Source organism: Halichoerus grypus, chromosome 4 (assembly GCF_964656455.1).
Source record: "Halichoerus grypus chromosome 4, mHalGry1.hap1.1, whole genome shotgun sequence".
Classification (NCBI taxonomy): Eukaryota; Metazoa; Chordata; class Mammalia; order Carnivora; family Phocidae; genus Halichoerus; species Halichoerus grypus.
In genome coordinates this window covers 175,394,209-175,405,128 of record NC_135715.1, presented here as the reverse complement: position 1 = coordinate 175,405,128, position 10,920 = coordinate 175,394,209, and the positions used below count along the sequence as shown (strand labels likewise).

Sequence of the window (10,920 nt, the reverse complement as noted above, 5' to 3'; positions counted from 1 at the left end):
GAAGCAGGCTTCCCGCGGAGCAGGGAGCCCGATGCGGGACTCGATCCCAGGACCCTGGGATGATGACCTGAGCCGAAGGCAGCCGCTTAACGACTGAGCCACCCAGGCGCCCCTCAGGTCCTACTTTCTAATATCATTCTCCATTAAAAAAAAAACAGGGGCTCCTTGAAGAAATGTCTGATTCCAGGACTGGGGTAAGAAATATACAAGATGAGGGGCACCTGGGTGGCTCAGTCAGTTAAGCGGCTGCCTTCAGCTCAGGTCATGGTCCCAGGGTCCTGGGATCGAGCCCCGCATCAGGCTCCCTGCTCGGCAGGAACCCTGCTTCTCCCTCTCCCACCCCCCTGCTTGTGTTCCCTCTCTTGCTGTGTCTCTCTCTGTCAGATAAATAAATAAAATATTAAAAAAAAAAAAAAAAAAAAAAAAAGAAATATACAAGATGAGCCTGAAGCATTTTGTAGTGCCAGAAAGAAAAACCACATTGGTGGGAGTGTGTCACGGGAGCTAACTGAAAGAACTCCCAGTGACCAAAGCTGGAACAATTTGAGCAACAAAACTGAATAAAGTAGTAGTGGTTTATAACCTAAAGTATAAAACAAGTATCTATGAGTCCCTGGCATAAATAAATGGTTCAATATGTTCATAAACACAGTAAATACACAAATTTCCTGTGCAGAAGAATTCCAAATAAATGTAGATACTATGTAGATACTCAGCCCTAAAGGAGGGGAAGCATAACTCCCTCATTCCTTAAGTATGGGCTGTGCAAAGTGACTTCTTTCCAAGAGCACAGTAAGGAAAGGTGGAAAGGGTGGAGTAGGGCAAAAGTAGAAACAGTAGAAAAATCTGACAAACACCACTTCAGCCAGGTGATCAAGGTCAACATCAACAGTCAGAAATCAGATACACAGTATGCACCCTTGATAGGTCATGAAAATGGCACTTTACTTTTGTGATCTTCCTCCCCAAAACCCATAACCCTGTCTAGTCATGAGAAACATCAAATTCCAATAGAGGGGAATCCTACAAAATACCTGACCAGTACTTCTCAAAATTGACAAATTCATCAAAAACAAGAAACTTCTGAGAAACGGTTATAGTCAGGGGAGCCTAAGGAGACAACTAAATGTAACGTGTAATGAGATCATGGCACAGAAAAGGCAATCAGGTAAGAAAACTAAGGAAATCTGAATAAAATACAGGCTTTGGTTAATAATATATCAATATCAGTTCATTAATTATAACAAATGTATCATAATAACGTAAGATGTTAATAATAAGGGAAACTGTGTAGGGGAGGAGTATAACATATGAACTCTCTCTACTATCTCCTCAACTTTTCTGTAAATCTAAAACTGTTCTAAGATATAAAGTCTATTAAAAAAAAAAAAAGCTACATCAAAAGAAATCTGCCCAGACCACCTTAACCAAGTGATCAAAGGTACTTCACCAATAATGGGAAAAAGCAACATCATTAGCTTCAGATATATGATATAGAAGACACATCACCACTTACGTAGTGTTTCTTCTAAAAATGTATAACCTGTGGGGTGCCTGGGTGGCTCATTGGTTAAGCGTCTGCCTTTGGCTCAGGTCATGATCCCAGGGTCGTGGGATGGAGTCCGGAGTCGGGCTCCCTGCTCAGTGAGGAGTCTGCTTCTCCCTCTGCCCCTTCCCACTGCTCATGATCTCTCTCTTTCTCACTCTCTCTCTCTCAAATAAATAAAATCTTTAAAAAAATAAAAATAAAAATGTATAACCTGAATCAAATCACAAAAAAATCATCAGATATACCCAAATTGGCCTGTATTCTTCAAAATGTCAACCGATGTAAAAAAAGGCAAAGAAAAAGATGACGGGTGTTTCTAGATTAGAGACAACACAACTAACACAAAGCATGATCTTTGGTTGGATCCTGGACCAGGAAAAAAAAAATTGGTATAAAGAACATTACTGGAGGGAGGTGGGCAGGGGTTAGGCTAAATGGGTGATATGTATTAAGGAGGGCACTTGTTGTGATGAGCACTGGGTGTTATATGTAAGTGATGAATCACTAAATTCTACTCCTGAAACAAATATTACACTATAGGTTAATTAGAATTTAAATAAAAATTTGAAAAAAAAAAAGAGAACCATTTTGAAAAAAAAAAATATAGGAACAATTGAGAATATTTGAATATGGGCAGCAGACTAGTTAATATTATTATATCAGTGTTAAATTTCCTGATTCTGCTAATCATGTTGTGATTATATAAGTGAATATCCTTGATCTTAAGAAATTGCCACGTAAGTATGTAAAGGTAAAAGGACATGATATTTACAACTTACTAACAAATAGTTCAGAAAAAGATGGTAAAACCAGTTGTGGCAAAATGTTAATCAGTGACTCTGGGTGAAGGGTGTATGCAAGTTCTTTGTAACTGTTCTTTCAACTTTTCTTTACATTTTAAATTACTTCAAAATAGAGTGCTTTTTAAACTATAACAATGACCAAATTTAAGAAGGAATAGGTAGAACCAGTTTGACAAAATGTTTGTAACAGCTGAATCTGTGGGATCAGGGTTTGGGAGCTTACTATGCCATTCTCTCTCCTTTTTTTTTTTTTTTTTTTTTAAGATTTTATTTATTTGAGAGAGAGAGACACCGTGAGAGAGGCAACACAAGCAGGGGGAGTGGGAGAGGGAGAAGCAGGCTTCCTGCCCCGAGCAGGTAGCCCGATGTAGGACTCGATCCCAGGACCCCAGGATCATGACCCGAGTGGAAGGAAGAGGCTTAATGACTAAACCACCCAGGCGCCCCTCTACTTTTAATGTTTGAAAACGTTAACCTGCTTCTCACCCCAGAAGAGTTAAAACACATATACTCTCACACATGCAAAACCAAACACAGGCACAAATCCTCAAACCTTCCAGACATTCTCTGAATTCCAGGCACTACTCAGACCATTCATGTCAAATCCTCTCAGCACTTTGTGCAATGATATAAAATGAAGTGAAATTGTTTACATATTTCTAAGCCCTTAGATTATATGCTCCCAAGGATGGAAACGTGTTTTCTTATTATGCTTACTCATGAAATGATTAACTATTGTTTTATGTGAAAACCTAAAAAGTTTGTATATTTAATTTCTCTACATCAAATTTTTTATGTACCAGGCAAGTATGGTATTTCTAGCTAGTATTTAATGAATTATTTGGGGGAAAAAATAATTCTTTCCTAAGGTAATTCTTCCTAGTTCATCTTTTAGGGGGAAGAAATCTAGATTTTAAAATACAATACTGTATTTGCCTGAATCCACACAAGTCTTAGTGAAGTACTGTGGTTTTGTTAAAAACAAAAACAGAAGTTCTGATCTGTTAAAGATATACACCAAAGTACTATGGGTAACATTATATGTTTTCCAAGATTTATTTTCAAATACTTGAAGAAAAAAAATAAAAATAAAATAGAATACTTGAATAGAAAAAGAATAGATATGGCAGCTGTTGGAACCGTAATAGAGTTCACTGAATTTATGTCTCTACTTTTGTGTGTTTAAAAATTTCCAGCTGGGGCGCCTGGGTGGCTCAGTTGTTAAGCGGCTGCCTTCAGCTCAGGTCATGATCCCCAGGTCCTGGGATTGAGCCCCCGCATCGGGCTCCCTGCTCGTCGGGAAGCCTGCTTCTCCCTCTCCCACTCCCTCTACTTGTGTTCCCTCTCTCGCTGTGTCTCTGTCAAATAAATAAAATCTTAAAAAAAAAAAAATTTCCAATAGACATAACATGTTCAAAACTGAACTTGAATTTTCCCACCCATTATCCCTCCACTAATAGCCTTCCTCATTTTAGTTAACGGCAATTCCGTTCTCCCAATTGCTTAGGCCAAAAATCTGGGAGTTATCCTGTCTACTTTCCTTTGTTCACATCCAATCAGTTAAAAAATCTTATTTGCTCCATGTCCAAAATATATTCAAAATCTATTTTTCACCATCCCACTGGTACCACGGTAGCCTCCTAAGCACTCACCCTGCCTCCCAGCCCCGCCCCCCACTCCTCACAGTCCATGCACAACACGAGAATGAAGAGTAATCTTTCAGAACGTAAGGTAGATCACATCTCTTCTCTGTCAAAACTCTCCAGTAGATGCCTACTTTACTCAAAGTACTAGGTCTGCAGGCTTATAACATCTGGTCCCCACTACCTTCCTGTCCTCATCTCTACTATTCTCCCCCTTCTTCACATCTTGCATCCAAACTGGCCTTCCCCACAGCTCCTCAAGCCCACCAGGTATGCTTCTGTCTCAGGGCCTTTGAAGTGATTATTGTCTCTGCCTCAAATTTTCCCTCAGATAGCTGCCCTGCTCGTTGCCTCATCTTCTTCAAGTCTTTGCTCAAAGGTCATCTCAGTGAGGCCTAACCTGACCATCCAACTCAGCATTCCTCATCCTCTTTCTGTGCTTAATTTTTCTCCAGAGCTTTTCTCACCTCTCTACATGCTATGCAGAATTCACTTATTTTATTAAGTTCGTCGTCTTCCCGCCCAGAATGGAAACTCTATGGTGAATACACATTGCTTTATCTCCAGTGCCTAGAACAGTACCTCTGGCATAGAGAAAGGACTCAATGGTGAACCGAACTGAAATAATCTGGATAGGAGGAAATTATGGTGGTCTCTAGAAAAAAAGATGTTATTTTTGCTAAAATATAAACACAGACAATGCACAATGAAGATGAGGGCTAAATAAAATTACTTATAAAAATAAGGGCACATGGGGCGCCTGGGTGGCTCAGTCAGTTGAGTGTTCAGCTCTTGATTTTGGCTCAAGTCATGATCTGATCTCAGGGGCATGAGATCGAGCCCCATTTCAGGCTCAGGCTCTGCGCTCAGCACAGAGTCTGCTTATCCCTCTCCCTCTGCTCTTCCCCTGACTCGCGTGTGCGCGCACACACACACACTCTCTCTCTCTCTAATAAATAAATAAAATCTTTAAAAAAAATTAAGGACACTTTACTCATCTTTCATTTCAAAAACAAGTGGAATTTAGGAAGGACAAAAAGTAGTCTCCCCATTTTACAGATGGAGAAATCAGAGCTCTGGGAAGCTTGTTGCAAGGTTTAAGCTTTCTAGTATGTTTCCAGCTGGATCACGACTCTAACTAATGGGTCTGCCAAACATCTCTTTCTGGTAAAATGCACAATGTCCATAAACAGTTGCCCTTCTCAAGCAGCTGGGCTTCCCAAACATTGAAACTACATCAAACATCAAAACTCGTCAGTCAGGCTGAGATCACAAAGCAATCCAATGTACCTCTCTGTTTAATCCTATCCCTCCCTATTTCAGCTCCACTGGCCCTGGCTTGGAAATAGGTGATCACATGTAGCTCATCTGGGATGGAAGAAGCTGGAAGGCAGAAAGAGATAGAATAAATAAGCTCCCAAACAGGATCTTTTGTGAACAGGACACGAGTGCTTGCAACACCACGCAGCAGCTGAGAGAGGAGCTGAGCCCCCCAACCTCTTACCCTGGCAGCTCCAAGTAAGGTGAGGTATACCTTTTATGACAAGGGTTTACAAACAGAGGAAGGATGAGCAGAAGGAAGGTAGGAAGGCAAGAAGGCAAGAAAGAAAGAGAGAGAGAGAAAGAAAGAGGAAGGAAGACAGGCAGGAGGGAGGGAAAGGAAAAAAGGAAGGAAAGGAAAGGAAAGGAAAAAGAAAGAAAGGAAAGGAAAGGAAAGGAAAGGAAAGGAAAGGAAAGGAAAGAAAGGAAGGAAGGAAGGAAGGAAGGAAGAAAGAAAGAAAGAAAGAAAGAAAGAAAGAAAGAAAGAAAGAAAGAAAGAAAGAAAAGACTCTCCACCCTAACCCATGGATGGGAATGTGGGCTACGGGTCAGAGAACCATCCACAGCAGGGACTGATGGCATTTATCACCTAGAGAGGAGACAGGCTCTGTCCTCATCACTGTCCTGGGGCCAGTGCACTAAGGCAGGAACCTGCTGGAAGGATTATAGGAGCTCCAGAAAGGAAGAGAGCTCTCAGATAGAAGATGCCTCCCTGACATCCAGGAGACATGTTCTTGAGATTAAAGACACATGATCGGAGAAAGAGCCTTCGATGTAGAAAAGGAAGGAATCTTCTCTGGCACCAACATCAATGACGTTTACTGGTTGAAATCAGTATCTGGGGAAAGGAGGGAGCTTTATACATAAATCTCTTCTAGTTTCTCGTTCTCAAATCAGTTGACTTGCAGCTTATCTCTTTTTTTTAGTCTCCTTAGCTCTTGGTTGAGTTGGTGGCTCGTATGGTAGAAAAAGGAGAGGTTGGCAATAAGGGGGCCACAAAGGCTGGAGGACGGACCACAGGAATCTGAGATCACGTGCTGTGGGTTGGCCTCAGGAGGTGAATGAGCTTCCTGCAGTGTCTGGCAGAGGCAGGCCGGGGGCTGCTGGGCGCCAGTAACTGATTCCCCAAAGAGAGCATGGCTAATCGCTCACTGGCCCCCAGGGACACCAGCACCTGTGGGACAGAGAGCAGATGACAGAACACGACATGGCCCAGCAATTCCCACTCTACAAAAGAAAGAAAAAGAAAACGGGCTTTTGGCGACTCAGTCTAGATTGGGTGGGGAAAGAGAAATGGTGGAGACGGGGCTCATCAAGACCGGAGGTCTACTCCCATTCACTTTGGTTATACACCATGAAATCAAGGCACCAAGGGATCCACGGGCTTGGCCCCAAGAAGGGTTAATACATGCTGTGCTGATACTCAGTCAAAAGCGCGATTCCCAGCCATGGGTCCTAACCAGTGGGCCTTAACCTCGTTACCACCGAGAATCCTTTTCGTTATTCCCCCCCAGGGATTGCCAGAAAATCCTATAATTTCTATCATCGCCACCCTGTCAAAATGTCTGTTCCGCATGCACCATCCAATGCTACCACATCGCACTATAATAATTTGGACGTTTAGCCTTATCATAGGTAGATGTGTGATTTCCATTCGGCTACTTCATATACCGGGCAGAAAAAGCAGGATAAAGCAGTGGTTAAGCTATGGGGCTCAGGACTCAGACCCTTGAGCTCAGAAGTCCAATTCCCCAAACTAGCTTTGTAACTTGGACAAGTTCTTAAAATTCTTAGTGCCTCAGTGTCCTCACCTGCAAAATGAGGACTATAATAGCTTCAACTAAGTAACAAAGGTAAAATGCTTAGCATGCTGCTTGTCACATGGTGAGGGCTGAAAAAAGACAGTTAGCCGCTTCACGGCCCCCAGGATGAAATCCCTCTATGCCTCAACATGGCCTAGTGTGTCCTCACCTCCATCCCACACAGCAAGACAGAAAGCCTGGTCCTTGAGATCCCAGGAACTTCCCACTCATCGGAGCCCTCTCCTGCACTCCTTCCCTTCTCCAGGGTGGGAGATGGGAGATGAGTGTGTCATCTCCCACTTCCGGACAAGGGGATTTATGGGTGTCCCGATTCCTTAAAAGACTACCTCAGAAAGATGTTGTGAAATACAACCCCATCGCCGTGGTCCACGAGTCCCCAGGGGCGTACCTGATGGATGCAGGGCTCCTGTCGGAGGCTCCGGAGGGCAATGAGGGCGGCCTCCTTCACATTTAGCTGGGGGTCTCCACACGCCATCTCTAGGAGCCGCTGGGGTACTTGGCACTGTAACAGCTCTGCCCCCAGCCCCTCAGGCCCCAAGTTGCCCAGAGCCGACGCGGCATTGCGCCGGATGCCAGCCTGAGGGTCTCCAAGCAGCTGGGTCATACCAGGTACGGCAGCAGCCAAGGCAGGCCCCAGGGGACCAGCCTGGTAGGCTGCGTTGCCCACAGCAAAGGTGGCACTGCGCCGCACAGCCGGGTCCTTGTCTCCAAGCCCCACCAGCAGGAGGCTGAGCAGCCCCGCCTGGCTCTGCAGCGCCCCACGCAGGGCCATGCTGTGTTGCAGCAAGTGTCCCAGGAGCCCGTATGTGCGGGCCCGCACAGAATTCTCTGGGTGGCCCAGGAGACTCCGCAGGGGCCGGTAGGATTCATCAGAGCCGGCCAGGAGTTCTTGGATAAAGGACAAGTGGCTGGGAGACAGCACTCGGGCTGTGTGGGCCAGCAGGGAGAGAAGGTCGGAGGTTAGCAGTGGCTGGTCACCCAGGAGGGCAACTGAGAGGAAGGAGATGACAGGTCTAGGGGAGGCAGCCACCGCGGTCACAAACTGGTTGAGAGAGGTGGGATCCATAAGGGCCAGGCGTGTGAGGAGACTGACAGGCAACTCAACTTGAGGCAGCGGAAGATGGTGACAGCAGACCTGGGGACAGAGGGGCAGGGCAGTAGGCAAAACGGGTTCAGGGAGAGGGAGCACTCACTACAGTGAGGTAGCTCGAAGGAGCCCAAGCTCTGGCAGAGAGAAAAGCCAAGCTATGCTGCGAAATACCACAGAGAACCGGAAGACCTGACCCAAGCCTGCCACGTGAGACCCAGGGTGGAGCCCAGGAGAACAGGTACAAGATCATTCCTTGCTCTGCAAGGACGCGCTCGCTCTGCTTTCAGAGGCCCACTGCTTAGTGCCAAGAATTGCCAGAGAGGTGATTCCTGGCTGAGGAGCTGAGTATCCAGTGCCTAGACTGGGATGTCCTCCCCACGGAGCTCCAACGGATCCAGATGAGGGACTGATGGGGGTGGGGTGCCAACCCCAGCTCCAAACAATGCCTCTGCTCAGGCCTGGATGCTTTCTCCACTCCCAGCCCTTAGATGGAGTCAGACCCTCCACTCTCCCCGGGGCCCAGGAGAGCCTTGGAGCTGTTGGCAAGTGAATTCGAGTACACAGGGTTGGCCATCCTCCTCCCCGACTGTCGCGCCTGAGGAGCTTCCCAAGTACCTGAAGCAGGTGGGCTGCGACTTCTGAGGCCCCAAAGTCAGCCAAGACACCTCCGAGGAGGTCGTCGTCCACATCCAGGGCGAAGGGGAAGCAGAGGAGCTGGCAGACAGACAGCACCACGAGCGGCAGAAACTCAGACCCGTGAGGCCTAAGGAGGGCAGCGTGGAAGGCCCGACTTGGTTTGCTCACCCGCCCTTTACCATTCTCCGCCCCCTTCTCAAATCCCGGCTCCACTTGCCCAACCTCACCCATCCCACTGCTCCCCTCATAGCTCGTGTTCTCAGCGACAGCTCTCCTGACTCCCCCTCCCCACCCCGCCCTGCAGACTCTCTCCTCCAGCTCTGACTCACGCCCGGCCCAGCTGATGCAGGAAGCTGGGGGAAAGCAGATGCTTCAGGGTGGACATGAGGATACTTCCACGCTGCGACAGGTGGCTCAGGCATAACTGGGGCTCCTGGGTGAAGGTGGCCACGGCCAGGCTCAGCAGGGCTGCCACACCTGGAAACACCCAGAATGGAGACCCAGTGGGGCAGGCAAGAGGCCTAGGTGCTCCTGCCTCTCCAGGGCTCCCGGGGCTTCCACTTGCTTAGTCCCTTTCCCACCCAGCGTGGCCCGCGCCATCCTCTTCCCAGGTGGCAATGGTCGCGGCAATCTCCTCCTCTTGAAGAGGGATCAACACTTTGGCCCTACAACGGAGGCCATGCCGATGGAAAGATACCTTGGGGTGAGATCAGCGTCCAGTCTGGCTCTGGGTTTTGTGGCCTAGACAGCGACGGCTCCTCTTCCGGTGGAGACACCACCTCGGGGAGCCTTAGGGCCATGGAGAAGCGGTGCCACAGAATGGTCCACATTTCTGAGCTAACCACGTCCCTTATCAGGCTACCCTTCCCTGGCTGGAGAGGAAATTGAAGGAGGGTGGGTAGGGAGGTCGAAGTCAGGCCTCAAAATGCCTTTTTTCCCCCCCACTCTTATCCCTGACCTCCAAGGAAAGAGAGTCCTAGAAATAATTCCTCTATTTTCCCAAAAACCTGGGATTTCCCTAGTGTCTGAGTTCCTTTCTTCTCACATCTTAACCCATGTGTGTGTCTGCTGGAAACCAGGGAATTATGGCTCTCCTCCCCCACTGAATCCTGAGGGAGGCAGCTGTGATTCCCCAGAAAGGGTCCGTGCTGAGGGCAGGTGGGCCCATTCGAAGGCTATCATGAGCACCCTAATTTGACTGAAGAGGCGAGTATGGGTTGCTTCTTCATTCCTATTGTCTAGCAGCTCATTAGCCTAGGAGGCACCCATACCTGGGTGAGGAGGTGCAGCAGGAGGATGAGGAGGCCGTCGTAGAATCCACAGCTACCTGGTGGGGTCAGCCGGACCTGTTGCAGAGAGGCAGGGAGCATGCAGGTCCTGTGCATGCAACTCCTGGTCAGGCAGAAAGAGCTCTTCCTCAGCCCAGGGCAGTGGGGAGAGCTCTTCTGGACTTAGGAGTCTTGGTTCCTGACTATTCATTCAATGACTACCTCTGTCCCAAAGACACATAGACTGGTAGGGTAGGAAGATACTTGCTAGACAAGAGGCTGGGGTGGGGGTGGGGGTGGAGACACAGTGGAGAGGGCCTAACTCTACTTTCTGGAGGTAGAACACTGATGAATTAGAAGTTTAAAAGGCAGTCAAGAGAAGGAGGTGGTAGGAAGGGACAGCATTCCAAGTAGAACGCATAGCATAAATAAAGCAGCTCATGAACGATGACTGTGACCTTTGGAAGTGGTAAGTCCTGGTGTAACAAGATTATAGAGCCCAGAGGAAATAGATGAGCTCTGAGGAGAAGGTAAAGGAGTCTGGACTTTATCCCGGAAACAGTGCGAAGCCACTGAGGACTTATGCAACGTCCACATGGGCAAGATTTTTATCTCTTTTATTCACTGCAGTATCCTCAGAGCCCAGAATAGTGTCTGGTACTCAATACACATTTCTGTGCTAAGTACTTACTGGTTGAACAAATGACTGGACTTTTAAGAAAGCTCACCCTGGTGGCAGTGAAGAGAATGGACTGGAGAGGAGAGAGTCTAGAAAAGAGATCCTTCAG

The 10,920-nt window shown here is 47.1% G+C and overlaps 1 protein-coding gene across 4 annotated transcripts in view; it reads right to left on the bottom strand.

Annotated features, from left to right (window-relative positions):
• Positions 1-2,591: 2,591 nt before the first annotated feature.
• STK36 (serine/threonine kinase 36) overlaps positions 2,592-10,920 on the bottom strand; it is a 26,074-nt gene continuing 17,745 nt past the window's right edge. For all 4 annotated transcript variants that reach the window (XM_036083059.2, XM_036083058.2, XM_036083060.2 and 1 more), the window contains 6 exons: positions 10,136-10,210; positions 9,562-9,736; positions 9,194-9,341; positions 8,844-8,991; positions 7,527-8,273; positions 2,592-6,489 (listed from right to left, as the gene is read on the bottom strand). In XM_036083059.2, coding sequence (XP_035938952.1) covers positions 6,346-6,489; positions 7,527-8,273; positions 8,844-8,991; positions 9,194-9,341; positions 9,562-9,736; positions 10,136-10,210 — 1,437 coding nt within the window. In that variant the 3' untranslated portion in view covers positions 2,592-6,345. The remainder of the gene's footprint in view (positions 6,490-7,526; positions 8,274-8,843; positions 8,992-9,193; positions 9,342-9,561; positions 9,737-10,135; positions 10,211-10,920) is intronic.